Here is a 25,739-nt window from a genome sequence, read left to right on the forward strand (position 1 = left end):
TATTTCCAATGCATATACCAGGAAAACAAAGCTTCGTATCTTACTATAACATCAATTATGAACTGTGGTAACCAGAACATTGATTTCGAGAGTTCCCGTCAAGAGGAATTGGAAGAGGTGTATATAACATTGACATCACTTCTGCGCTTTTGCCGGGCCAACCCCAGCGCTTATAACACCAGGCAACTCATTTTGTCCAATGTGAAACAACATCCCAACGGCAGTACCTGCCGCCATGACCACCAGTACACTGATACCTGCAATCAAGAAGAAAGGGGAGCTGATATCTCTTTTTTCGCACGCAGGCCCTCCCCACCGAATTTTTTGAACAGTGCCATCTTCCTTGGTGACGATGGTCGACTTGCATTTGCATGCGTAGCAGTCGCTAGCGGCCTCATCGTTGGCTGAACCGGACTTTTTATAGCAAAACCCATGTCCAGAGCAGCTATCAGTTGCCAAATTGCACGAGGAATTCGAGGTGAAACAAACAGGATGTGTTTGCCTCTGAAGCGTCGTCATAACTGCTGCGCTGCTGGATCTGACAGAAGCTTCCTCTTTCACGGCTTCTCGAGGATCCACCTTACGTTTCAAACCTTTACCTTGGTTGATTGTAGGCAGAAGAACTGCTGTAACCTGACTGACTTCTGACGAAAGAGCACGTAGGCCATGAAGAACAGACGTCAGTGAATCAACTACAGAGCCAGAGCCCACATATTCATCAGGAACCTGCTGTATGTTAATGTTACTTCACTTGGCCCACTATGCATTAGACGCATACCTGAAATGAGATTTTCAAGACAGCTGTCAAACTCTGCTCGTCCACCCACGTTTCTGCCACCTTCACAATGCCGAGAAGCTCTTTGCCAAACACGTGGGCTACCGCTTCGAATGCAGAGCCCTTAGGAATGCAATTTTCAATCGTCTATATATAGGTGAGAATTAGCTGAACCAAAAGTCCCATTGATAGGATTTCTTTCTTACTTGAAGAACATCGAAGCTGATTCCGCCTCCGCTATCGGATTTGCAATAGTTCTTTGTGGCCGTAACATAGCCGTCAGAGTTAGCCTCTGATGTTGAGTCGAGGAAACCATCAATTAGGTAGTTAGCCGAAGGGCTACCAATCATGAGGTCTCCTTGATACTCTTGCTGAATGGCAGATCCTTGTAACAGCTCGTCAGCTGTCTTGAATAGCGACGATTGTTTTTTAACATACCAAGCCCAGCACCTATCCCTTCAAGAATCACAAGGCTCCTAGTGACGTCCTTATAGTCGATATCGCCGCCAAACAACGAATGCCGCGCGCCGCCATATCTGTCCAAAAGCTCGACTATGTCTTGGTCCCACTTTCCAAGAGCCGAAACGGTAGGTACGTTCATTCGGAGCTCCAAAATATGCCGAGCTACATCATCGGTTACCACCGGAGTCTTTATATTCTGCCATGGTGGAGATGGGCCGAAGGTGAATATGGAAGCATCCAAAGCTTTGGTTCCGGATGCGATTGCTAATGAAAGACTCAATAAGCTAGTGAGCCGATGCATGCTAGGCGAACGAACTAGCAATTAACTCGCTCTGATAGTAAATGCCTTGCCGGAATAATTGACTGACAAACCTGTAGTCTTTCAGCGTAGACTCTTTAGTCAGGAACTAGCATTTGAGCGTTAAGTAGACGAAGCACCCGCGCCTCTGTACGGGTAGATAGCAGCAACTATGGTACATCAGCTCTCACTAACCCCAAAATATACTAGTTATCTCATGACTGAGCTAGCTCGTATCACGTGCTTACTATCGGGGGCTGTCCCACTTGGCTAAGGACTGATACGTTGGGAGTTCAATGATTAGGCTGCTTCAAGTCTCGTCTGTATTCAATCTCTATAGTAGTGTACATACCTCTTCAGAACACCTGAGTTTTATTAATCTTTTTCTATTTCTCTTTCTTTTCCTATTTCCTTTGTTTGGCTTATCGGTATCACTTTCGTACGATCTTGATTCTACCTGAACCTTGAGGACAAGTTTTTACTCATCTTTCCATATTGCTCTTCAAGTATACTAGGGGCATGTCAATTTCAGGACTCTAAGAAACGGGTCAAAGATATGCCTTCTTGTTGAACAGCTGCGCCCACACATGCGATCTCTCAATGTTTCGACTCAGGCGAATACTTCCAAACTCTACATTTTTTCGAATTAGCCCACCATTGTCTCAGACCTCGAAGCTCAACAATGTGCGCCATGTCAAATTCAAGCGGCCGTGGATTAGGTAGGTATAAATCTTCGATGCACTATAGATATTCCACTCTCTGACATATGCCTCAGGAGATTATTTACCACATTCTTAATTTATGGTACCGCATTTCATTTGTGGAGTTCGTTCATTCTCCTTCAGTTTGATGATACACTAGACGATGCCGATGACATACAGGAAGCCCCCTCTGGAAAGATAGGTGTGGGCAAAAATCGAAAAAATGATACGGAGGGGCACCTTGAGAACCCTGCGAGCGTAACGATAGATACTGATCCTGTTTTCATACCATTGGGCTGGCCACGATTACGCAAAGGTGAACTATATGCAGCATCGGACCCGGAGTGGCAAGAATTTGTCAAGACCTCGCGGGACCGAGAAAAGCTTCAATACCTGAGAGGTATGGCTGACTCGGTTGTATTTTAGTCCTTGGCTAAACATTGTATGCGCAGATGAGCTGGCATCCATCGTTCAGAAAGATGCCTCCCAGTCTGATTTACTGTCGCGCGTGCTAGGGGGTCCCCTTAGCGTGACAGGGTTTTGGCTAGTGCATCATTTCCCATCTCGCGCCCCCCCTGATTATAGGCGCTCAGGGTATGTGCATTCATGACCGGACTACCCTTGGGATTTGCTTATGATGCGTAGGTTAGAATTCACCGACAGTGGGATATCGTGGGTTTCAAAACCTATGTCTCTGGAGGATGGCGACCGTCTTCGGAGGTGTGTACAGCCTTTGTCTGTGGCACTTGCTATAAAGGATGCCTATATGATCTTGGTGAAAAGACAGCTTTCCCGGCTTAATATCACAGGCTTGGAGCAAGAACAAGCCCCAGGTACTTCAAGTCTACCGTCCCATAAGGCGCTATCGTCCGAGCTTCAACCCCTGGACAGATTGCACCCCGTGCATCAGTCTCAAGCACAGTTGACTCCGCCTACTGGTTCTCAGGGAGGCACATTGCGAGATAAAGGCGGTGTCGACCTTCATCCTTCTCTAATTATCTCGACACTACAGCGATTACCTTTACCAAAGTTTGGTCCCGGGTCTGATCTGTACGCCGCATCGTTAGCTTTCAAGATACGGCTGAAGAACTGTTTGGCCCGAGAACTGCACCGTCCTCGGCGTGGCGCGTTCTACTTTATCGGCCCTGTCGGCTTGAAAGGCCCCAGAGGGTTTTGCAGGGTTGAAGTGAAAGGTGAATACGATCCAGCAACGGCCAGTTGGTCCTTGATTTCGATGCAGCTTAAGGATGTGAGCATATTCAACCAAAAAGCGCTTGGGGGCCCTTAACACCGGCTGCCTATCCTTCCATCTTTTACAAAGTGCATTCTGCTGTAGCTAAAGATACGGGACCTACTCTATGTTATGAGGTCTCTTTTAATCTATTTTAATGCCTGGGCATTGATCAAACTGAGCTTTCCCCTCCATGCTATAGCCTTTCAGAAATCCGGCACCTAGGATCTCGAACGAAATAGTTATCGTAGTTGTCAATGCACTCCAGTTGATGAGATTTAGATATAAGCTATATAGATATGCACAAGTAGCTACATGGAGTGTAGGTGGTAACTAGGCTGGTATGCTTAGTCAAGTGATCAGCAAGTATCGGAAAGGCCAATTCATCAAAAGGCTGTGCGACTGTTATTACAAGGGAATCATATGAGTAGTTTATGGCTAGAACTCTGTTGGTTGTACTATGCTAGGCGCGGCAGATATCAACTTATCTTTCATACACGTATTCCGTAATAACTATTCATGGTGAGATGACGTAAGGCGTTGATTACCCCACCCCCTCCATAGGTACATTTAATATACATTTATTACCTGGCCACCGCATCTCACTCACATCTGCAGAACAACCAGCATTACAGAGTACCCATACCTTTCTTGGTACAATCACCAATGGCTCTTCCCCCCAAGTTTGCGGGTCACAGATTGCGGGCTGGTACTGATCAGCTCCCGCAACACACACTTGAACTTTGTATGTTATGTCAGAGACTGGATTGACACATATTGGTTGCTGATAATAGTACAAATTGAGATCTTGACTATGCGTGTCCCGTGAGTCCACACTGTAGGCTCTACTATACTTTTGCATGTACGCTAAAACTTAGCTTAAGTTCTCCGCAAAGATGTTCGATACGTTCTACAGCTCAGTCAGACCTACACTTGCAAGTCAATACCGAGGCCAGCTGCAGGTCATTTTTCGCCAACATATCCAACCCTGGCACCCATCATCAACATTAATGCATGAGGCGGGCGCAGCTGTTCTGAGAGTAGCTCCCGAGAAATTCTGGGAGTTCAGTGCCGCTTTGTTCAAACAACAGAAAGATTTCTTTGATGTAAGCGTGGTTAATGAGACACGCAACAGAACATATGAAAGATTGGCAAAGGTTGCTGGACATATTGGAGTGGAGGAGCGGGAGGTGCTCAAGCTTTTGACTGTTAGCGACAAAGCTAGTGACAACGGGGAACTGAATACCGGTAACTTTGTCACCGATGATATCAAGAAAATGGTCAAAGTAAGATATTAAGACACCGGTGATTTGTGACATATCCAATCTAACACAACAAATTAGGCAGACCGTGCTGTGGGAGTCCATGTTTCCCCGACCGTATACTTCAACGTATGCCATGCTTAGTTGCGCGAATATTATAAGCGACCCGATGTACTGACACCATCATCTAGGGCATCGAAGAACCGGGGATCAGTAGCAGCTTTACTGCTACCCAGTGGGGGGAATGGTTGGCCAAGAACGTGATCTGAAAACCCCTTCTAGATAAAGTATCCTGCAAATAGAATATAGGAGTGGGTGAAGCACAGTAAAACGGTCGTTATGGTGGCAGTGCGTGGTGGCTTAGTCGACAAACGAGGTATCTTCTAGCAGCATTAAATTATATTCCTTGTCGAAACTTCATGCAAGAAGCACCTGATTGCCTAACAATCTCATTTATGCATACTCCGCACCTTATTTTGCGGACGTTTGCTCGTCCAAGTAATGGGAAATGAGAAGAGAAAGGCTAAATATCGACCATCGAATTCGAGGTGTATTTACTGTGACATTGGTGGCTGGTAGTTGAGGGGGCGCCTGACACAACTCTCAGTACCAGAAAAGCGAACATGTTCAAATTAAGGTACTCACTTGAATAGCAGAATGTGTGGTTCCGGCTCATGAACCTCGTAGTGCTCCCAACCCAAGCTCTGACCGTCGGTAAAGTTAGACGACTTATGACATTAGAATCTGACAGTGGTGATCGGGCCTGCACACCTGTGTAATCCCCAGGGCTCTCCACTCCTCTTCCCAAAGCAGTTTAAGAGTTCCCTTCGAGCTGTCAAAGTAGTCGGCCGGGATCTTTTTGAGCATGTTTTTGGGGAGCTGAACATGACGGTATTCAAATTGATCATCAGAGTATCTATGTGTAAGTCAGCATTCACATCGATACAGTCTACGGTATAGGAGTCAATGTACCTCGCGGAATAGTGGATAGAATCGATAAATTCATCGAGCCTTTCTCGTTCAGATTCCAGCAGAAGGCGGGGCTTCTTATTCCTCCTGCTCATATCGATGTCCATCTGGAACGGTGAGGAGCGTACAATAATGCGAATAGAACAACTGCCAGCTATCTTCTAACTGTGAGCGATCTACTTACATAGATATTGGCCGCGCTCATAGGCAAGAACTATGGGTGTTCTTATTATATAGATACTTACGGAACGAAAACCTTCAATGGAGTGACTTGGGCGGAATGCAACTGACGCACGGCTTTTTTGGCGGCTTTTTCGAAGTTGGTGTGCGTCTCTGGTCGCGAGTTGGCGTAATTTGAGGTTCACCAGCTTGAGGAGCAAGTAGGAAGCAGATCGGATCAGAACCGCAGGAGAAAAGACAGAAATACTCTAATGAAGATACCCACATTTGCTTCTTGGTAGAGGTGTCTAGCCGCTTTAGTGCCTAAGGCTGCAAAAAAAAAGAGTATTCACCATTGTAGCCTCTATTTGTCCCTGTTGCCTCATTATTTTAAGAATCACTCCTGGCATAATGTCCGAGTCTTCTTGTGTATTGCTAGTGACAGGAAGACTAGTTAAGCTTGTCCTAGTTTATTGCATTGAGGGACACCTGGGTCTGCATATTTAACTTCAGTACGTATTCTCTTCCTTGATGAAGCAGTTTGTGCGAGAAACAAAGCTTAATGTGCTTTGCATGCTACAGTCTTCGACTCTCGATTGCATCATAATATGTGAGATTTATATCTAATATGGGGGATTCCCGTGCTTGCTGTTTATTATGTGGGGTGATATAGGAGAATGGCGGTTTTGGGGATGTTCGGTTGTTTATATACCTACCAATTTTAATAATGCGGCACTATCACAATATGAGAGCGTCAGTGCTCGTGTCAGAGAAGGTGTTATGTCACTGCAACCTCCCTTCCTCTACTTATGCCAATGACCCAAACTATAATCCCACCTGCAAATACCCCTGACTTTGTCTTCATGCTACAACTAGAGTTGTGGTAGAGGCGGCAATGTCTCGATGGAATAGTTTATAGAGTCATCTGAGTATGAGAGCTTGATTCATATGTGTTCAAACGGCTACTAAGTTTACACATAGAATTTCTTCATAAGAGAGTGGAGCGATCCACATCCGAACAAAATAAATTTAACCAATCTCTTAAAGTGTACGGAGTAAAATGACACCTGATACCTATCATGTTCCGGGATCTTAGTGATGTGCCTCTTATAAGGCACGTTAGTCTAAGTTTTGAGTAGGAATTTAGGGATGTATAAGCAATGAGTACCAGAATCTAATCTTGATTATATAATGTGCATATATATCAAACTAATACGGAATGCACGCCACAAATCATGGAATCTATCCGAGGTAATTCTTGTGTAGTAGAAAGTCTCTACAATACAGTTATTTGATACTACTAGTTTTGTTGTAAAATTGTATGTTAGTGCTACACAGTACAAGGTGATGGATGCTCTTTGTGATGGAAATTCTTTTTAGTTGAACACTGGCTTATCTAATTAGCTTTTAACCAACCATGGATTAGCTCTGGCCGTTTCATTTGCTCCCCAGCCGAGGGAGGAAAAAGTTGAAAAGGCGAAGGGGAAAAAAAAAGAAAAAAAGAAAGAAAAAAATTTCAAAAAAATCAAAAGTGGGTTTCGTTTTGCCCTCCCCTCAGAACTCTCCAATTTTTTTTTTTCCCTTTCTGCTTTCTTCTCAACACTTGGAGTGAACTTATAATCCTCCCCCCTCAAAATCTTTCTTTCTTTCATCCCATTCCTCCCTTCTACCCTTGTCTCTATCATCTTCCACCCTCCCCCTTCTTACCATGTCTGACGAAGTTTACGAAGGCGCCATTGGTATTGACCTTGGTGAGTTGTATATCCGATTGCTCCTGTCAAACTTCCCACCCTTTCAGCATTTTTTTTTAAGGGAAAAAAAAATCATTTGCTTTGAATGGGCTAACCAGTTCCCTAGGCACAACCTACTCCTGTGTTGCCAACTATGAAGGCACCAATGTTGAAATCAGTATGTCTACATGAAGCTTCTTGGAACCGAGCTTGTTGGTTAATCATTTATCACATTTAGTTGCCAACGAGCAGGGTAGCTACACAACCCCCTCCTTCGTCTCTTTCACCGAAAAGGAGCGCTTGATTGGCGAGGCCGCAAAGAACCAGGCTGCGATGAACCCGAAGAATACCATCTTCGATATCAAGTGCGTTGCTGCATGAGCGTCAAAGATTCTGTTTCTCGTTTTAACATACTGTAGGCGTCTTATCGGCCGTCGCTATGATGATCCTATCGTCAAGAAGGATGTTGAATCGTGGCCCTTCAAGGTAGTTGATCAGGGTGGAAGCCCTGCCGTCGAGGTTGAGTACCTCGGAGAGACGAAGACTTTCACTCCCCAGGAGATCTCCTCCATGGTCTTGATGAAGGTAACTAAACCGTTAACTCTTATTATAGACTACATGATTGATAGTATATCATAGATGAAAGAGGTTGCGGAAACCAAGCTTGGTAAGAAGGTTGAAAAGGCGGTTATCACTGTGCCAGCCTACTTCAACGACAACCAGCGTCAAGCGACTAAGGATGCCGGAGCTATCTCGGGTCTTAACGTCCTTCGTATCATCAACGAACCCACTGCTGCTGCCATCGCCTACGGTCTTGGTTCCGGAAAGTCCGACAAGGAGCGCAATGTCCTCATCTATGATCTCGGTGGTGGTACCTTCGATGTGTCCCTGTTGAACATCCAGGGCGGTGTGTTCACTGTGAAGGCTACCGCTGGTGATACTCACCTTGGTGGACAAGATTTCGATACCAACTTGCTTGAGCATTTCAAGAAGGAGTTCCAGCGTAAGACCGGAAAGGACCTTTCGGGTGATGCCAGAGCCCTGCGCCGACTGAGAACGGCCTGTGAGCGTGCCAAGCGCACTTTGTCTAACGCCACCCAGACCACTGTTGAGATTGATTCTCTGTTTGATGGAGAAGATTTCAACTCGTCCATTACTCGTGCTCGTTTCGAGGACCTGAATGCCAAGTCTTTCTCTGGTACTTTGGAGCCAGTGCAGCAAGTTCTCAAGGATTCTGGTATCGAGAAGAGCAAGGTTGATGAGATCGTGCTTGTTGGTGGTTCCACTCGTATTCCTCGCATCCAGAAGCTTCTCAGCGACTTCTTCGACGGCAAGAAGCTTGAAAAGGTGAGTCTTTTTTATCTATCATTTTTTTCTTTTCTCGGTCGCATATTGTGAACGACATTGGCTGATATATTCCTTAAGAGCATCAACCCCGATGAAGCTGTCGCCTACGGTGCTGCCGTCCAGGCTGGCATCCTTTCAGGAAAGGCCACTTCTGCTGAGACCCAGGACCTTCTGTTGTTGGACGTTGTTCCGTTGTCTCTTGGTGTTGCCATGGAGGGTAATATCTTTGCCCCTGTGGTGCCTCGTGGGCAGACTGTTCCCACTATCAAGAAGCGCACTTTCACCACTGTTGTAGACAACCAGACAACTGTTCAGTTCCCAGTCTACCAGGGTGAGCGTACTAACTGTGCGGATAACACCTCTCTTGGAGAGTTCACCTTGGCCCCCATTCCGCCCATGAGAGCTGGTGAAGCTGCCCTTGAATGTGTTTTCGAGGTTGACGTCAACGGTATCCTTAAGGTCACTGCAACTGAGAAGTCTTCCGGTCGTAGTGCGAACATTACCATCTCGAATGCTGTTGGTAAGCTCTCGACCACAGAGATCGAGCAAATGATCGACGGTGAGTGCCCTTGTCTGATCAGATTAACCGAGACACTTTCATAACTGACATCGTTTAGATGCCGCCAAGTTCAAATCTAGCGACGAGGCTTTCACAAAGAAGTTTGAGTCCCGCCAGCAGCTGGAGTCTTACATTTCCCGCGTCGAGGAGATCATCTCCGATCCCACCATGTCGATGAAGTTGAAGCGTGGTAACAAGGAGAAGATCGAATCCGCTCTCAGCGATGCTATGGCTCAGCTCGAGATCGAAGATTCCACTCCTGAGGATCTCAAGAAGAAGGAGCTTGCCCTCAAAAGACTCATTACTAAGGCTATGGCCACTCGGTAAATGAATCTTAGTTGGACTTACGGTGACTGCCGCAAGTAAAAAATAGTAATCAAAAAACGAACTGCACGCGTTATTCACTTAGTATTATGAATAGAGGCCAATCTGCTGCTTTGCTACCTATGCAACATTTTTGACACGAGTTTGGTGTATATGTGCGGCCTTCTGGACTAGGCGCGTGCTTGTGTTTCAGGGAAGACTGTTTCTATGATTTTTATGAGCCGGTGAATCTATATACTTTTTCTCATGACACTTCGCGGGTATCTTATGTTCCAACTTGCAATGCCTCATGGGCTTAGGCGCGTAGACTTTGTAAAAACCATACCTCTAGTTTATTGCAATAATTTAACGATTTTTCTACTCTGTGCGAACAGCGAAAGGCACAAGTGCCACGTCTTTTAAGCCGTTGGGGTCATGGGCAGAAACCTAGCGATCTTTCTTGAATTGGTTAGTGGGCATTGGGATCGGTGATCTACGGAGTGTTTACGGAGTATGGTGGTTCCCGACGTTTTGAAGACGCTATCTAATAAATTTGAGTAAAACGCCCTGCCTCCTTCAACCTTCTTTTTGCAACAACTGATCAATCGACTTTTACTGTCTGTCAGTGGCGGCGGATATCAGGAAGGATGCAACGTATTCCAGTATTATCTAGTCAAATCCAACGTTTATCATCCACACTTACAAATGCCAGCTCCCCAGTCAACCTTCAACGGGGGCGCTGCCTGCTTCAAGAGCGCAGTCTAGCAGTCCCAAATGGGAGAGTGGGGTTTTCCACTTCCCCTTTACTTCTTAAGAAAAAAGATAAAACGAAGAACATTTCTAGCTCGAGTCCAGATGCAAGGCCCCCTAAAGCTGGTCTTGTTTCTGAGGATCCATATGATCTCGCTCAATTACATGATGGCATTGCGGCCGCGGTGTGCCGCCTCAAAGATGACCTTTCCAAGCTGCGCGTGGGTGGAAGACTTAACACAGATGCCATCGCAAGCCTTCGTGTCCAGCTAAGCAAAGGAGGCAAAGAAACCGTGAAACTAGGAGAATTAGCTCAAGTCGTTCCTAAGGGAGGACGCATGGTAACTATACTGGCTACGGAAGAAGATGTAAGGCTTTTTTGTCCCTTCGGACCGTAACCTGGATCCTCCCTTTGCTCTCGCTATTCTTTAATAGCTCTTTCTGACACGATTGACAGCACATTAAACCCATAACTTCGGCGGTTGTGTCTTCCGACCTGTCCTTGACACCCCAGCCAGACGCGCATAATTCTCTGCAACTGAATATACCAATCCCACCGCCGACAAAAGAATCACGGGATCAGACAGTTAGTGTTGCGAAAGCGGCTATGGAAAAGGCCACAGCGGCAGTCCGCGACTCCAGAGGCTCCGTACACAAACGCCTTCAGGATATGCAGAAGAAGAAAATAGCTAGACCGGATGATGTTCGGAAAGCACAGGAACAGATGGAAAAGGTAACGGAGAAAGGGCAAAGGGAGGTGAGGGATCTTTTTGAGGCAGCAAAGAAGGCGATGGAGAGGGCATAACCTGAAGCGTTGGCGAGAAATGTGTTTTGTGAATGATTGTAATTGTTGGGCATCAAGGTTCGTGCCAACGTCACTACTTGCGATGTGACTCCAGTACCTGACTTACAGTATGAATTGCTCGGCATATGTACCAATATATGGAATTGAACAATAATACACTAGTGCTAATGTACAATGACCTCTCAGGAGTGTTTAGGCTCGCCTCACTGGGCGAGCTGAAGACAGGAGTGATTCCACTTTTGCAACAAATTGTGAGCTCTTACCGGCTGCTTGATAAGACTCGTTGTTTCTGAGATTCTTCTTCACTTCACTGAGAATAGGCGAGGCGGCTTTTTCAGTACTGAGTTTGGGATAAGCTCCTTGGATGAAGGATTGCACTAAAGACTTCCTGTCCTCCACACTCAGCGGAATAAAACCGACGTCCTCGGGTTCTACTAAATCGCCTTTCCGCTGCGAGTAATTGTCTGCACGCTGTTGGGAGAGTTTCTTCGCCTCTGCTATAGCCTGTGCCTTTTCCTCCTCGTCGAGAAACTGAACAAACTGTCCCCTGAAGAGCCGCATGCCCAGTTCATAAGGAGTAACATAACCATTTGGAAAGCGGTCACTTAGAAAAGATAATTTTTCAACAACCTCGGCTGTATTCGCAGTCGTACCCGTGGGAAAAGAGGGCCAAGTTTCCTTCAGGTTAGAGAAGTCAGGAGCCTGGGGTTCGTAGCGGCTTGGCGTTGGCCTTGATTTCTCAGCGAGTTCGCGATATACATTCTCAATCTGAGAGCTATCGCTTTCTTCCATATCCGTATTTTTCGAACGTTGAGGTCGTCCACCTTTTCGTAATTTGGGGGCTGACGACTTTGCTGGGGGTCTCGGCCTCCGAGCGCGAATGGATGGTCCCTTGCGGGGGCTTCGCAACGAGGTACTCCTAAGGATGTTTGTAGATTGGCCATTGGCTGAAGGGGCCGCGAGAGATCTTGCGTCGAAAACGCGTCGAGGACGAGGTTTGTCAGAATCGGTTTTTCTAGAATTCAAATTGGCTGGTGGAAGGTTGCTCTTCCTTGAAGGAGCGCGAGAAGATGAGGCCCCCGAGGGAAGAGATCGAGCTTTAGGAGCATCGTTGCCTACAAGAGTCAGGTGGATATAGACACAAATGAGATAGCGATGATCTTGCGGCCTTACCGGATTGACTGGCGTCTTTCGCTCGTCCTTGAATGGACGAGAACTGGCGAATCGGATAAAGACATCCTTCTACCAGTCTTACACGCTCATGGCGGATAAGTTTGGTGCGAAGTTGAAACATCTTCAACGCCAACAAGCTATATGGGCGTTGGACTGAAGTTAGTACGATTAGTGTAACGAAAATGTTCGTTGTCTTCCCGAAGTACAAAATTGGTCACGTGGAGTCCGTGTGCGTCACCGGGTGTGGTTTCCTCCGCATGACTTAAGGGGCTTTTTGTTCAGCAGTTCGTTTCTGTTTCTAAACTAGAATAACTCGGGCAGTACTCCTGTCTATATTGATAATGCTTCGCCGCAAGCCTACAGCAATAGCTATAACGTCTGAAGACCTCGCGACGTTTGAGGACACCCGACTTCGCAAATTTACCCAAGAGAATAAAGACTACGATCACGTCAAGAACAGTTTCAAATTTGATCCCAGTGATGAGCTGAAGCCTTTACCAGGCGATAAGGCAAGAATTGTCCGGTCGCGGGAGGAGAGGATAGGGTTAAGTCGACGCACTTGAGATGGCAAGTTGTTATGGGTCATCCAATAACCCAATAACCTAACAACAGTCAGATTCGGGTCATGGTTTATTGTCTTCTTTTCGCATATTTTTACGCATCTTGTCTATCGGCTATACAGCAATGGTCAAGTTGTCTTCGCTCTCCACGGTCCCAATTAATGCATGCCTCCGAATATTTCGTTATTCTAGGATGTACGTATATTTCACTCGAGTACATGGATGGATTTCTTATGATGAAATAACATAGGAGTGGATTTGGGCAATGATATCTACAGCTGTTATACATGTCATTTACCATATAACTGCCATAACAGGCTCTGGAGGGTTCGCAAATATATTGTTTCATCTGTAACCCAGGCTATTCAGAGGTTTAATTTCCTGGAATTCCAACCGAATATCTCCATATAAGCAAGCAATGAATGTTTTTGTGTATACCACTTCTTTAGCAGTGATATCTTGTGCAGTGAGGTGTGTTTTACGGTATTAAATTCTACGCACAAGTCTACCTATTTATATAGTACTTCATACCCTAGCATAAAAGACAATAGAGAAAAATTGCTGAATACTGCATCTATGATAGCAACCAGAGAGTACATTCATGAGTTCACGCTGCAGGCGTTGAAGATCTCGTTAACAAGTAAAGACAAGGGGTATATTAGAACGAAGAGATCTATATCACAAGAGTCATCCATACAGCCACCTTCTCCAAGTAAATAACAACCGAGTTAGTCCTCAGTGCCTATTGCATATACTGATATTCAACGTGCGCGCTTCTGAGTGTGCTCTGTACCTATATCGACGGAATAATTCCAGCGTCGTTTCAAGCCATTAGGATCATAAACACTGGCAACACTCTGTTGCCAGTCACGCGCTGTAAAGAGCACTTGTTGTCCATTAAATTGAGGTGGTGAGATAGCCTGAGGAGGCGTGACTGGCGTAACCTTTGTTGTTTGTCCATACTGGACAGTGTATTGTCCTGCCAAAGGCGCTTGAACTGAATGATCCATAGCCATTGGGGGAGAGTTTGTATTCACTGTGGAAGGCGCCATGGAAAATGCCATGTCCCACTGACTAGATAGGGAACGTCAGCAAGAGTCTGAAAGAATGCCTCTACATTTTCAGTAGTTTGCTTACGTAATTATACGGGTGGGATCCCAGCTGTTCTCGTCAACGAGAGGCGCGTTCAATGATTGACTCGAGACAGGCTGGGGCGGCATCATCCCCAGAGAATGGAGCTGGGAGCAATCGGACTTTGAATCTTCAGTACTAGCTGATATTGGTGGGGTGATCGGATAAGGGTTGTAACCCACCCGACCCCGGACGCCGCCAGAAACCTGACTTACATGAGGTTGGTATTGTGAGTCGAGAGGCGGCGGGCTCGGATGGTATGGCTCTGAAGGACTTCCATAAGGAAATGTGGGCTTAAGCTCGAAGGGTCTATTCACATCGGCCGAGAATGCTAGCCGCAAGGAGTCGATCTGTGCTTGCATTTCTGGCATCGGCCAAGCAGAAGAGCACCTCTCGAGGATGCGCATGTGTCGAGCAAAATAATCACGCGCATCTGTGTGGAAGTTCGGGTCAGGAGAGGTTATCGCGACCTGAGATTTGCGTTAGCTATTTTATCCTAGTGGATAGGAACACAAACGCACCAAATGTAACATTGTGCAAGTCATAATGCAGTAAATCGCAAAATTTATACCTCTTTGCATGGAAAGTAGACCTGGGAGGCCAAAGCGCTGTAGGATAGCTTCTTGAAGTCTACACAGATATTTAGCCGAAGAGTAACACAAAGCCATATGCATTTTCCACCCCCCGCCTGCGGCAAAGGATTTAGATGCAAGCAACTGAGGTCGGTGTAGTAGAATAATGCCTAGATGGCAATGGGAATGCATATTAGCCACAAAATGGGACGGTATCCACGGGGGTGAGCCGTCAGGAGGGTAGGTAATCTGTAGATCTGAAGGAAGACCTTGAAGCCAATCGGTAAAGAGAGGATTCTTCTCAACGAACTTTGGATTGGCACCCCAGTCCTTTTGCCTCTTGATTTTGTGGTATGTATCAGTGATGATACGAATGTGATGAGCATTCTGGACAAAGTAGGCATATTGTCTAGATCGATCGATTTCGAATTGGTCAAGATCTTTAATATCCAGCGCAGGATCCATACAAACGGTGTCAGGAGTTACACCGTAGTCCGATCGGCCTTTGAACGTTAGTACTAAGAGTATTGCCAATAATAGCAACATACCTTGCGGTGCACCAATCATTACTTCAACAACCAGGAGGGCTTGCCACACTCTTGTCTGTACCAAACACTCTATGGGGTTGAGATCGCAGAGTCTATGCTCTGCATGCGTGTTGTAGTGTTCGTCAATTTCTAAATCTTTAGCCATTGAAACAATTGTTTTCACAGTCTGCCACGAGCGGTAGTAATAGCCCTTCTTTGGCACGGATTCTCGTGCTTTCAAAAGTAGAAGCATTGCTTGGATTGTGCTCAGGCGGGGTACATCCATAAAACTAGACTCGTGCCCTAAATGTAGCGCATAGTTAAAACCAGTATATTAAGGCAATACGACATCCAAAGCCAAGGGAAAGGAGCGCGCAGGGGTGAGGAGACCTACTATTCGCTAATGCAAGCCACTGTGCTCCCTGAGCTGGATCATCTGATTGCCTTCCCGCGCATGCAAACAACGCCTCCAGGAGAAGTGGAGAAATCGAGTTCCGATCATATTGCCACTGGTAGTACAAATGCGATCGATGCACCACAGGGACGTAAGGATGTATATCATCAAAATAGATCTTGAAGTAGTTCGTGACCTCTTCATCGGATGGCATAAGCTCCGGAGGAATGCGAATTGTAGAGCCTGCTCCAGTACTGAGAGGAGGCAATGGCTCTTCTACTTCATCCTGTATAGGGATTTCCGGTTCGCCCTTCTCTTTCTTTTGCTGTCTTATATAGGGAGCTATCTGCTGTGTTAGCGGACATTCCTAGATCAGAGATTAGACCTAAACCATACCTATACCAGTCTCATCTATTTTGAGTTCACCAAGGACCTCGCTAAGATCCTCAGCTGTGGACTGTTCGTGATCGCCATATACCCCACTCTCAATAGTTCCCAAGCTCTCCGTCTGAGAGGGAAAAATCTGCTGTTGCTGGTAGGTCTGATGTGAGACAGCTAGGGCAGGTGACCCTACTTCATACATTCCCGTTTGGTGGGAAGCAGAATGAGTGAACTGGGGGAACATTCCCATACCGTCGCTATATGGAGGTATACCACCCACCGTAGCTTGGCCACTGTCTCTGTAACCCTGGGGCATGGAAAAGGACGAGAACGATTCCGTTGTATTGGATGCACCAATAGCATTCGTTGGATTGGCTTCAACACCCTGCCCCGTGGGGAACTCGCTGTCCTGCCCAACAGTAGGAGGTACACATACTAGCTTAAGACGTGTGCAGGCCGAGCAAGGCCATGTATTTGTTGTAGCAGCGTCGCACTTGATTTTACGCTTTCTGCAGCCATTACACGCTCGCATCACTAGATGGGACGTTTTAGTGAATAGGAATTTAACATTGAGCATAGGAGGGTGACATACCCTTGAGTCTTTTATGTCTGTTGTGTTCGTCAACGAATACATAGTCTGTTGGTTAAAGCTTATCAGTGACTGGCTCCAACTGAATTTTCGTTGCGCTTTAGCTATATAGAGCAACATTGATGCCTTACTTTTGTGGCCTTCTCTTGGGGGCCCTGTCGGCGGTGTGAATGAATAGCCCTGCATTTCCAAATCGAAATTATAGAAACGAAGAGCGATCCTCACCACAAAGTTCGGGTGACTCAAAAGGGATAATAATAACGCTTGAAGATTTATCTCCAAGGCCTGCCTTGTCTAGATAAATCTGAACAAAAACACACACTAAAAAAAAGAGATATAGAAAAAGATTGAAGGGAGGACAGGTTGACGGGTTGATTGACGGGTTGACGAGTTAGCAGGTTGAAGAGAGGGCTAAACGGGCACGTTCAACTGGGGTAAGGTATAAGGCAAGGTATATGGGGGTTTCTGTCTCCCGATGTGTCGTCACTTAATAAAGTGTTTTTGCTTCTCCTCGAGGCTGAGGCAATCGGTGTCGGCTTGCAAGATAAAAGCAATAAGGTGATGAAAACGCGCGAAAGGAATACCTAGAAGAGAAAACTAGACAACAATGGTCCGTGATAATGGTTGTTTTCCTTCTCACAATAGTTTGACGCTTTGGCTCCACTCTTATATTTCTGCAAAAGCGACAAATGTTCTGGTTTGCTACCGCAAATAGAGCAGCCAAGAAGCGACTTTTCGAAGATTCAAGGGGCCGGGAAACTTGCGACGTGACAATCGTGATAAGACTGCTTGCGGTTTTGATTAGGCAGAATTGATGACAACAATCCAGTGTGAGTTTGAATGGACAATAGTCGATTCGTGAAAAAAAGCGCAAGGGTCTGAGAAGAGAACCTGGCCTTACACTGCGGAATGTCAGTCGGGCCTTAGAATTATGGTGCGGGGATAAGGAGGGGAGGCAGTCCATGAGGGGGTGAATAGGAAGTGAAATAAAGCTTCAACGTGCCCGCAAGCGATGCGCACAGCCTTTGCTTAGCAACAAATTGACGAAAGGTCTGCCGATAGGTAGTGATATCTAGCGTGGTAGCAATGAAACGAGGGAAGACGGCCGTCCAAGTTGAGAATACCTTACAATAGAAAGACTGGAAGCTTAACCAGCCTGCATCGTGACTTGACACCGTCAGTATATTGAGACTCTCTGTTGGGATTTGTTGTAGAAAAGCGATCTGAGCCGGCGCATCACCCCCCGGTTTGCAGTCAGCATTTGAATGAAATGTGCGGACCTCGGGCTGCTGTGCGAGAAACACTAGAAAAGGCCACAAATGCTACCAGAAGCTGGTGGTCCAAAACTTGACCCTGGAGGACGCGATACAATCTAGCATCAGGGGAATCAGAAGCCCACCAATACGATGAATTTCGCATGCCGCGTCGCCGACGTTACGTCCCTGATTAACTGATAGATGCCTGGCGTCTCATAGTAGCCAGATAGTATGATATACACAGTTCAAAAGTATCGAACAATGATGAAAAAGGGCAGTGGCGAAACCAACCACAATAACAGACGAGTGGATAAACACGATTAGCCCTCAAAGAAGTGGGTGCGAATAAAAGAGTCAACCGGCCTAGGCGCAGGTGAGGAGAGGATCGCCTCGGATGTTGAGGGGCCGCATGATTGCCGCTCCTCAGTACGGAGTACTCACTCTAGTTTGGTAGCGGCCAAAAAGTGCCAAGAACAATGATGATGCTCTGCCAAGTTTCCATGACTCGTACTCCGTAGATTTATTAAATTGTAGGCTAGTCTAGTTATCACTAGCCTAATTTATTTGATAATCACTTTCGCTCAACAACTGTATACTATAATGATAGTATAGTATTCCGGAGCATGATGAATATCTGCGGGTGTATAGCGTAGATGTGACTTAGATAATTGGTAGGACTCTTTTTAAGTTCGGGAGAAAGTTCCTATCTGTAAACCGAAGATATATCCCATACTTGAGTTCTTGATGCTATATACTACCTTGCTTTTAGTGCAATGTGCAGCTCTTACTCGTCTCTAGGCTCCCGATCGTCCCTCACTCCATGGCGGGTTGGGGGCTTGGGTTATTATGTGAGCTGTGTTAGCAAGATAGGGAGGGTACAATACAACTCTGCTACGATGTGCAAGTCCGGATTTTTCTTGGCCAGGATCATGATCCCATATGAGCCATATTAATGGCTGGCGGGAATAATATTACTATAGGTATCTGCCGGTTACACCGGTGGTGATCGGTCAAGCAGGACCTAGGTACAGTACATGCAACACTACATCCAGCACCAATTCATACAAGTGAATTTAAAAGCACCCTCCTTGATCTTACACTATAGTGATACAAGCTTCGCATAATGTATATACCAGATAAGTTGTCCAGGTAGTTAACAACATCACTCGCGCTACTTGTCTAATTTCTTGACGTAGGGGCTGGAAAGTCTCTCTCGACCTTTGAAAGACGATGATCTTACCCCTATCAGTAGGAACAAGAGCAGTAAAAGTAAAAAGATACGTATTCAACGCTTCTGCGCATAAAGGGACGTCGAACGAATGTCCATCATAAGGAGCAATTTTTAATTCTATCGGATGTTTGGGTTTTAGATCTTTTATATCAAATTCTTAAGATGGATTCATAGAGTTTAGACTTTATCAAGGGAAAATAATTGTTCCACATGGCCGTTCTCCATCCCCATAGTAAATTTACCCCTCGTCTAGAAAACATACAATTGTGATTTCCTACCCAGCAATTAAAGACTGTCGGCCACTTCTTTGCCCACACAATGGCATCCGAAATGCAGAACTCGAATCCCACAATATTGAATGCTGCTGATCTTCCAAAACGCTTGCGACCTGCACCGTCTCGCAAGCCCGGTATCTTTGGGAATGGTCTCTTTGCGTCCGCGCTTCCCTTTGTGTATGCGAGTAAATTACCCCCAGAGGGCTTTACGTCGTCATCAGAGTCAGAAAGTGATGATGATGATCTGTTGGAAGAACCGATAGATGAACAAGAAATCTACGGTAAGGCACGGCTGCTTGCCAAAGGAACGTCAAACAAAACCACTTATTAATCTCTAGATCTCGTATCGACTATATCTGACCCGGAGCATCCGATATCGTTGGGAGCTCTAGCGGTTGTGTCTCTTCCTGATATTTCTATTACCCCAACACTCCCATATGTACCGGCTTCGCCTCTACGAACAGTTACTGTCCTCATCACCCCTACTATCACGCACTGTAGCCTCGCCACGGTCATAGGTCTCGGTGTACGTGTTCGGCTTGAGCAATCTCTTCCTCCCCGGTTTCGTGTGGATGTACGAATCAAAGAAGGGACACACAGCACTGCTGATGAAGTGAACAAGCAGCTGGCGGACAAAGAACGAGTGGCCGCTGCTTTGGAAAACGGAACACTAATGGGCGTTATCGCGAAGATGTTAGAGACATGCCAGTGAACTCGAACTATCTGGCAGGCTGAAAAGTAGCGCTCTTGTCGCGCCTATAAAATATCATCACTTGGCATTGTCTTCACAAGGATATTCGGTCATTTTTTATTCCATCAAATGATATAACTACATGGAATTTATGGTATACCATTGGACCCCAGTGATAAACAGGTCATGAGTCCAAAACGCCACTCTCCTTCAAGCCTCTCCAGAGTTCCGGTTCCAAAAACTTGCTTACGGTGACATCCTCCGCTAAGCCCTTTCGTCTTCTTGTCTTTAGCACGAAGTCTCGAGCAGTGGCCATTGCAGGGGCCATCTCTAGTGGTTTTATCTTGACATCACGATCTAGCGGGTCCCCTGGCACGACGCTCCATTTGTCGAAGACAAGACTAACTGCAGCTTGGCCTTGTGTGTGAATACGAAGATCTGTCTCGAATCCAAATGAGTCTATCACTGGAATCAAGCCACGGACTGAATAAAGCGGTGTTCCGGCGATGGGCCCATCAGAGAGGACATGACCTCTCCTGCGCGCAAGGACAGTATACACTGAAGCGACGGCATCCGCAGGCCCTGTCATCGTGCAGGAGTAAATGGGTTCCATCAAGCGAGGAGATGCCATGAGAAACGATGAATAAATTGCGCGTCGCGCAGTGGGAATGATTTGACCACCGCCTCTGTAGATGACCTGGTCGGCAAGGGAGACGTCTGTGAGCCTGAATTTTGTGTTTCGAATTGCTATAGCCAATTAGCACAAAAGGTTACTGGACTTGATAGATGTATTTCAAGCTCGGCGCCGTGTTGCTTCGGGTTAAATAGGATTTAGAGATTGGTGAACTTACGCTCTTCACAAAGTGGACCTTCCCTAGTACCCCAGCTAAAACCTTGGGTGATAGAGTCTCTGACGCTTCCAAGAAGCTTCTTATCAACCTGGGATGGCAACGTATCATCTTGTAATATGTTAGGCCCTAGTTCGTCTGGGCCGAAGGCCCAAATGCTTCTAGCTGCAAGTTTATCCCAATCGTACTTGTCTTCGAAAAAACGTGCCACTTTGCGAATTGGGTCTTTGATGCTGACTTTGCCACTCTCGATGTCCTCTGCGATTCCGTCGTCCAAAGGTTCTGCAATCATGGTTATCTTGTTCTTTTTGTTTGGTGTGATAGAATAACACATAATGGCTGAAGTCTCAACAGCAGTTTCACAAAAGCGGGTGACAGGATCTGAGACCTTAATCTCCATCTCAGAGAAGAGCCGTCGCAAGTCATGAAGCACGCAGTCCATATAGAGCTCACCGGTTCCCAAGATGACGTGCTCCCCAGACTCCTCAACTTTGGTTGAGATCAGAGGATAGCTCTTGTTGACTTTCCGAAGACCATCAAGCATTTTTGGCAATTCAGACGGATTAACAGGCTCAACAGCGACCTTAAAAACAGACTCGGTCATATGTCGAATTGGTTTAAATATGTATGCGTCTTCGTCATCCTCAAGTTTCAGAGGCACGATAGTCGCTGTCTTCACGATTGAATTGTCCACGCCACCCAAGAGAACCAAGTTTCCGGCCGGAACACCACTGGTCATGATGTTATAGCCAGTCTCAGCAATCCAAGTGTCCGAGATAGTCGCAGTCACCATATCCTCTTCGTCTTCAGGAGTATAACCCTCACCCAGCACTCGAACTTGTTGTCCAGGCTGTGCAGTTCCGCTCATGATTCTTCCAAATGCATTGAAACTTGAAGCGTCTGTGCTCGTGAAGAGTTTCGTGATATGGACAACGAGAGGACCATCGGCGTCACACGTAGTCATAGCGGCTGCCACTTTCGAATCGAGGGGTCCAGTGTAGTACCGGTCCAGCTTCATCTGCGCGCCCTCAACTGGAGAGGGTACATGCTGTACTATCATGTCTACAAATCCTGTAGCAGGACCGAAGAACTGTCCGCAAACCAGGTTGAGTAGCTCCTTCGCGTCTGATTTCAGTTGAGATGGTTTCAAGTGGATGCCGACACTTGCGAGTGTTCGTTTCAGGTCTTCTGAACTCTCACTTATGGCATGAGAATAGAGCTTGTATATTGGTTCAAGGACAAACTTGACAAAAGTTCTCTTAGAATTTTCTTCAACCCCTTTCCGCGTGAACTTCCGGCTTGTTGGGTTGAAAAAGATATCGCCCCAAAGACGCAGAGCAAAATCCGAGGTCTCAATTTGAGGGTAAGTCTCGGCATACATCCCAGCAAATGATTGAAGGGTGAAACACCATCCCATTGAAGCGCACGCAAACGCGACGTTGCCCTTTTCTGGGCTTAGTCGCCATTTTTCGCCTTGTCCAGGCAAGACACTTTCAATGACAGTGTTGACTTCTTCAATCACATGCTTGAGCTTGAAATAGGCGTCGTTGGGTGGTATCTTCAGTTCGAGGATCAGCCGATCCATTTTGTTCACAACCATGGTCAACGGAAGGCCCTCTAGCACAGCGTGCTTGATGATTTGCTCCGTATTCGATTGTACTCCTTCCACAATATCAACGACTATCACCACGCCATCAACCAGTCGTGATGAGGCAGCTACTTCATCAACAAAATTCACATGCCCCGGGGTATCAAGAATGTTGAACAAATGAGACTTCCCCTTAGTGCCCTGAAGAACTAGGCTCATAGGAGCTGATTTAATAGAAAGGCCTCGCTCTCTCTCTAGAAAGTGAATATCGGTATAACGAAGCTGTACTTCCTTTCTTTTACCTGCTCGCTTCTCTAGCCGTTCAGTCAAATCATGCGTCTGCATAACAAGCATATCCATGAACGCGGTCTTCCCATGATGTAAATGACCGACAAGCGCAATGTTCCTTATTTGTTCAGGAAAATTCAGAAGATCAGTCATGAATTCCCTTGAAAAGTGAACCCGGGGGAGCTCAGTCTCTTCAATGGCGAACTTCTTTTGCTGTACGGGGGCAACGATAGGCTCGGAGAGAGGCTGTGCGTCTTCTTCTTGAACTAATGTCTCTACCTCTGTCCCGTAGACCTGTTGTGCGCTAGGGTAGTATTGTTTGTCTTCGTGTAGAATGACGGCATTTGAGGGGGCTTCTGTAATGAGATATATCAGCACCGACTAAATCCAGGGGCTTTAAGAGAGTGCCCACCGTCCACCTCCATAGATTGCTGCCCATATAATTCTTCATCTTCTTCCTCCCCAAACGCCTCGTTGAAGGCGAAAGCCCGAGGCTTCACTTCGTCGTGTTGGCCGTCTTCATCTGAATCTGCAGCCTCTCCAATGTAGTTGCCAAACCTGTGTGGTCTTGATTAGAATTTGCACAATTAGAGCGTTAGATTGGATGCAACTTACTCATCGTAGAGATCATCCATCGTGCGGTGGGAAAGGTGGTTCAAGCTGCCAAAAACTTGTCACCAGTGAGCTGTCGCATCTCTTTTTGTCCCAAGCTGCTGAAGTCCGTCTAATGGACTCACCGAGTGGTCCGTGCGTCGACCCTACCATTTTGGTAGCCCCGCCGCGCGGATGCCACGTCCAGGAGGGGTCCTTAAATGACTTTGATTTCTCACCACCTCTTCTCGTGTCAGAGATACCTCACTGCTATCGTCGGCTGAATAACTCAACTCTTTCTTGTTTTCCCTTCTTCCCCCCCTTTAATCCCACCAATCTTCTTTATTACCGGCAAGTTCTGTCTACACGGGTGCCCTTTACCACACACCGAACCCCTTTAAACGCTTCACGCTACAGAAGCTTTTGGTTTACGACTCTTCTAATCAGCTATCGTAGGCCGCCGATATGTCTTCTCTTCCGCCGGTCTATATTGTTTCCTCTGCCCGCACCCCAGTCGGCTCTTTCTTGGGGTGAGATTGGCCTTGTGCCTTGTCTATACGTACAATATTGACTTACACTGACTATCCGCTTCCACAGGTCGCTCTCAAGTCTCACTGCCCCGCAGTTAGGCTCTCATGCTATTAAAGGTATGACAGCTCTCGAGTGGCGGTACGTGTTGATATACTAACAAACTCGAAATTCAGCTGCGCTCAGCAAAGCGGATGGAATCAAGCCGTCTGATATCCAGGAGGTCTTCTTTGGCAATGTCATCTCCGCAAAGTGAGTCAACGTCCACCCTTATACCTTATAGCCAACATCGAAGGCACACTTACATTCTCGTTCTATGGATCAGCGTTGGACAAAATCCTGCTAGACAGTGTGCTCTCGGCGCTGGTCTCAATGAATCAACTGTCTGTACTACGGTTAATAAGGTGTGCGCGTCTGGCTTGAAAGCGGTTATTCTCGGTGCACAGACCATCATGACTGGCAATGCGGATATTGTCGTAGCAGGCGGTGCTGAATCCATGTCTAACGCCCCTCATTACCTTCCAAACCTTCGCGTCGGTGCGAAATACGGCAACCAGAGTCTGGTGGACGGTATTATGAAGGATGGCTTGACAGACGCAGGAAAGCAGGAACTCATGGGCTTGCAAGCCGAGGAGTGTGCTCAGGATCATGGCTTTAGCAGGGAACAACAGGATGATTATGCCATTCGCACTTACGAAAAAGCACAGGCGGCTCAAAAGGCTGGCCTTTTTGACGAAGAAATTGCGCCTATTGAACTTCCTGGCTTTAGGGGCAAGCCAGGTGTGACTGTGTCCCAAGACGAAGAACCAAAGAATGTGAGGAAGATATTACTTTCTACAGATTTTTTAAGTCGTCGGCCACTGCTAATATACTCATTGCGTAGCTTAACCCGGATAAGCTTCGAGCTATCAAGCCTGCATTTATCCCCGGATCCGGCACGGTCACAGCCCCGAATTCCTCACCTCTTAACGACGGTGCTGCTGCTGTTATCCTCGTCTCAGAAGCTAAACTGAAAGAGCTTAACCTAAAGCCTGTTGCAAAGATTCTTGGCTGGGGAGATGCCGCCCAGCAGCCAAGCAAATTCACAACTGCCCCAGCTCTAGCAATTCCCAAGGCCCTCAGCCATGCAGGTGTGGCTCAGGATGCTGTTGATGCGTTCGAGATTAACGAAGCGTTCAGCGTAGTTGCTCTGGCCAATATGAAACTCCTGGGGTTGGCTGAAGATAAAGTCAACATCCATGGTGGTGCAGTGGCTATCGGTCATCCTATCGGCGCCAGCGGTGCTCGTATCTTGACTACATTGCTCGGTGTATTGAAAGCGAGAAAGGGTAAGATTGGTTGTGCCGGGATTTGTAATGGAGGAGGTGGTGCTAGCGCTATTGTTGTCGAATCTCTCGTCTGAGTCATGCCGAGTCGCCCTTGATCTTGGTATGGAATATAGGAATACTCAGACCAGTAGCATCTGAAGGAAAACCTGGAGTACATAGACATCCTTTGATTGCCACGGTCTGCTGTGTGGGGCGAAGCATCATCAATGTAAATTTAATGCTGGAAGTTCTGTTCAAAAGCAATGAACTTGTTCTGTCAAAGGACACTGCGTTTAGAGGTTGTATAACAAGCTTAGTGATCTGTGTAGAGACTCTTGTAAGCTTACGGTTAAGGTAGGTTGTCTTGTTTAAATGAATCATGAAACACCAGAACTACTACCTTATGTAAGCTGGAGAAGTGGTAGAACATTGGTGACCACTCAAAATGCTGGAATGCA

General features: G+C 46.5%; 9 protein-coding genes across 9 annotated transcripts; 5 read left to right on the plus strand and 4 right to left on the minus strand.

Moving 5' to 3' along the window:
* Positions 1-135: 135 nt before the first annotated feature.
* F9C07_13335 (uncharacterized protein) lies at positions 136-1,692 on the minus strand (the record flags this gene model as incomplete). The annotated part of the gene is made up of 4 exons (XM_041295265.2): positions 1,214-1,692; positions 982-1,160; positions 779-922; positions 136-726 (listed from the first exon to the last, which is right to left on the minus strand). The coding sequence occupies exons 1-4, from the start codon at positions 1,536-1,538 to the stop codon at positions 136-138; spliced, it is 1,239 nt and encodes a 412-aa protein (XP_041151143.1). The 5' UTR covers positions 1,539-1,692.
* A 136-nt stretch (positions 1,693-1,828) lies between these two features.
* On the plus strand, positions 1,829-4,013 carry F9C07_2287454 (uncharacterized protein). The gene is made up of 4 exons (XM_041295275.2): positions 1,829-2,254; positions 2,311-2,636; positions 2,689-2,830; positions 2,882-4,013. The coding sequence occupies exons 1-4, from the start codon at positions 2,136-2,138 to the stop codon at positions 3,522-3,524; spliced, it is 1,230 nt and encodes a 409-aa protein (XP_041151142.2). The 5' UTR covers positions 1,829-2,135; the 3' UTR covers positions 3,525-4,013.
* A 66-nt stretch (positions 4,014-4,079) lies between these two features.
* Positions 4,080-5,092, plus strand: F9C07_13333 (uncharacterized protein). The gene is made up of 5 exons (XM_071507978.1): positions 4,080-4,212; positions 4,273-4,292; positions 4,352-4,753; positions 4,811-4,858; positions 4,921-5,092. The coding sequence occupies exons 1-5, from the start codon at positions 4,134-4,136 to the stop codon at positions 4,996-4,998; spliced, it is 627 nt and encodes a 208-aa protein (XP_071367398.1). The 5' UTR covers positions 4,080-4,133; the 3' UTR covers positions 4,999-5,092.
* Positions 5,093-5,283: 191 nt separating this feature from the next.
* On the minus strand, positions 5,284-5,805 carry F9C07_2237076 (cyclin-dependent kinase regulatory subunit; the record flags this gene model as incomplete). The annotated part of the gene is made up of 4 exons (XM_041295264.1): positions 5,284-5,320; positions 5,375-5,433; positions 5,501-5,645; positions 5,702-5,805. The coding sequence occupies 4 exons, from the start codon at positions 5,803-5,805 to the stop codon at positions 5,284-5,286; spliced, it is 345 nt and encodes a 114-aa protein (XP_041151140.1).
* A 1,511-nt stretch (positions 5,806-7,316) lies between these two features.
* On the plus strand, positions 7,317-12,340 carry F9C07_2287457 (Hsp70 protein-domain-containing protein). The gene is made up of 9 exons (XM_041295273.2): positions 7,317-7,608; positions 7,715-7,765; positions 7,826-7,952; positions 8,007-8,172; positions 8,227-8,934; positions 9,013-9,493; positions 9,552-9,816; positions 10,443-10,914; positions 11,004-12,340. Exons 1-9 carry the CDS (start codon positions 7,566-7,568, stop codon positions 11,349-11,351), a joined length of 2,661 nt encoding a protein of 886 aa, XP_041151139.2. The 5' UTR covers positions 7,317-7,565; the 3' UTR covers positions 11,352-12,340.
* Positions 12,341-12,524: 184 nt separating this feature from the next.
* F9C07_2287458 (uncharacterized protein) lies at positions 12,525-19,361 on the minus strand. The gene is made up of 10 exons (XM_041295262.2): positions 17,803-19,361; positions 16,810-17,580; positions 16,682-16,726; positions 16,105-16,623; positions 15,709-16,050; positions 15,336-15,617; positions 14,737-15,290; positions 14,222-14,685; positions 13,141-14,158; positions 12,525-13,091 (listed from the first exon to the last, which is right to left on the minus strand). Exons 2-9 carry the CDS (start codon positions 16,862-16,864, stop codon positions 13,846-13,848), a joined length of 2,574 nt encoding a protein of 857 aa, XP_041151136.1. The 5' UTR covers positions 16,865-17,580; positions 17,803-19,361; the 3' UTR covers positions 12,525-13,091; positions 13,141-13,845.
* On the minus strand, positions 19,362-23,635 carry F9C07_2287459 (P-loop containing nucleoside triphosphate hydrolase protein). Its single transcript, XM_041295261.2, has 4 exons — positions 23,471-23,635; positions 23,268-23,413; positions 20,983-23,211; positions 19,362-20,878 (listed from the first exon to the last, which is right to left on the minus strand). Exons 1-4 carry the CDS (start codon positions 23,488-23,490, stop codon positions 20,316-20,318), a joined length of 2,958 nt encoding a protein of 985 aa, XP_041151134.1. The 5' UTR covers positions 23,491-23,635; the 3' UTR covers positions 19,362-20,315.
* Positions 19,484-20,152, plus strand: F9C07_13328 (putative cytoplasmic protein required for cell viability; the record flags this gene model as incomplete). The annotated part of the gene is made up of 2 exons (XM_041295271.1): positions 19,484-19,721; positions 19,779-20,152. The coding sequence occupies 2 exons, from the start codon at positions 19,484-19,486 to the stop codon at positions 20,150-20,152; spliced, it is 612 nt and encodes a 203-aa protein (XP_041151135.1).
* F9C07_2287460 (Thiolase, N-terminal domain-containing protein) lies at positions 23,636-25,673 on the plus strand. The gene is made up of 5 exons (XM_041295270.2): positions 23,636-23,976; positions 24,044-24,093; positions 24,151-24,226; positions 24,300-24,789; positions 24,858-25,673. The coding sequence occupies exons 1-5, from the start codon at positions 23,912-23,914 to the stop codon at positions 25,374-25,376; spliced, it is 1,200 nt and encodes a 399-aa protein (XP_041151133.1). The 5' UTR covers positions 23,636-23,911; the 3' UTR covers positions 25,377-25,673.
* Positions 25,674-25,739: the final 66 nt, after the last annotated feature.

Source organism: Aspergillus flavus, chromosome 8 (genome assembly GCF_009017415.1).
Source record: "Aspergillus flavus chromosome 8, complete sequence".
Lineage (NCBI taxonomy): Eukaryota > Fungi > Ascomycota > Eurotiomycetes > Eurotiales > Aspergillaceae > Aspergillus > Aspergillus flavus.

What these genes read in the sequence shown, in the direction of transcription:
- F9C07_2287454 (XM_041295275.2), top strand. Translation starts at nt 2,136, where the DNA reads ATGTTTCGACTCAGGCGAATACTTCCAAACTCTACATTTTTTCGAATT. An exon ending in TTCAAGCGGCCGTGGATTAG is followed by an intron (nt 2,255 to 2,310) that starts GTAGGTATAAAT and finishes CATATGCCTCAG; the next exon opens with GAGATTATTTACCACATTCT. An exon ending in AAAGCTTCAATACCTGAGAG is followed by an intron (nt 2,637 to 2,688) that starts GTATGGCTGACT and finishes TTGTATGCGCAG; the next exon opens with ATGAGCTGGCATCCATCGTT.
- F9C07_13333 (XM_071507978.1), top strand. Translation starts at nt 4,134, where the DNA reads ATGGCTCTTCCCCCCAAGTTTGCGGGTCACAGATTGCGGGCTGGTACT. An exon ending in GCAACACACACTTGAACTTT is followed by an intron (nt 4,213 to 4,272) that starts GTATGTTATGTC and finishes GTACAAATTGAG; the next exon opens with ATCTTGACTATGCGTGTCCC. An exon ending in ATATCAAGAAAATGGTCAAA is followed by an intron (nt 4,754 to 4,810) that starts GTAAGATATTAA and finishes ACAACAAATTAG; the next exon opens with GCAGACCGTGCTGTGGGAGT.
- F9C07_2287457 (XM_041295273.2), top strand. Translation starts at nt 7,566, where the DNA reads ATGTCTGACGAAGTTTACGAAGGCGCCATTGGTATTGACCTTG. An exon ending in CCTCCATGGTCTTGATGAAG is followed by an intron (nt 8,173 to 8,226) that starts GTAACTAAACCG and finishes AGTATATCATAG; the next exon opens with ATGAAAGAGGTTGCGGAAAC. An exon ending in GATCGAGCAAATGATCGACG is followed by an intron (nt 9,494 to 9,551) that starts GTGAGTGCCCTT and finishes GACATCGTTTAG; the next exon opens with ATGCCGCCAAGTTCAAATCT.
- F9C07_2287458 (XM_041295262.2), bottom strand. Translation starts at nt 16,864, where the DNA reads ATGCAGGGCTATTCATTCACACCGCCGACAGGGCCCCCAAGAGAAGGC. An exon ending in CCCAAGAGAAGGCCACAAAA is followed by an intron (nt 16,727 to 16,809) that starts GTAAGGCATCAA and finishes TTTAACCAACAG; the next exon opens with ACTATGTATTCGTTGACGAA. An exon ending in CTTGCACAATGTTACATTTG is followed by an intron (nt 14,686 to 14,736) that starts GTGCGTTTGTGT and finishes CGCAAATCTCAG; the next exon opens with GTCGCGATAACCTCTCCTGA.
- F9C07_2287459 (XM_041295261.2), bottom strand. Translation starts at nt 23,490, where the DNA reads ATGGATGATCTCTACGATGA. An exon ending in GCAATCTATGGAGGTGGACG is followed by an intron (nt 23,212 to 23,267) that starts GTGGGCACTCTC and finishes ATCTCATTACAG; the next exon opens with AAGCCCCCTCAAATGCCGTC. An exon ending in AGGTCCACTTTGTGAAGAGC is followed by an intron (nt 20,879 to 20,982) that starts GTAAGTTCACCA and finishes AATTGGCTATAG; the next exon opens with CAATTCGAAACACAAAATTC.
- F9C07_2287460 (XM_041295270.2), top strand. Translation starts at nt 23,912, where the DNA reads ATGTCTTCTCTTCCGCCGGTCTATATTGTTTCCTCTGCCCGCACCCCA. An exon ending in CCAGTCGGCTCTTTCTTGGG is followed by an intron (nt 23,977 to 24,043) that starts GTGAGATTGGCC and finishes CCGCTTCCACAG; the next exon opens with GTCGCTCTCAAGTCTCACTG. An exon ending in AGGCTCTCATGCTATTAAAG is followed by an intron (nt 24,094 to 24,150) that starts GTATGACAGCTC and finishes CTCGAAATTCAG; the next exon opens with CTGCGCTCAGCAAAGCGGAT.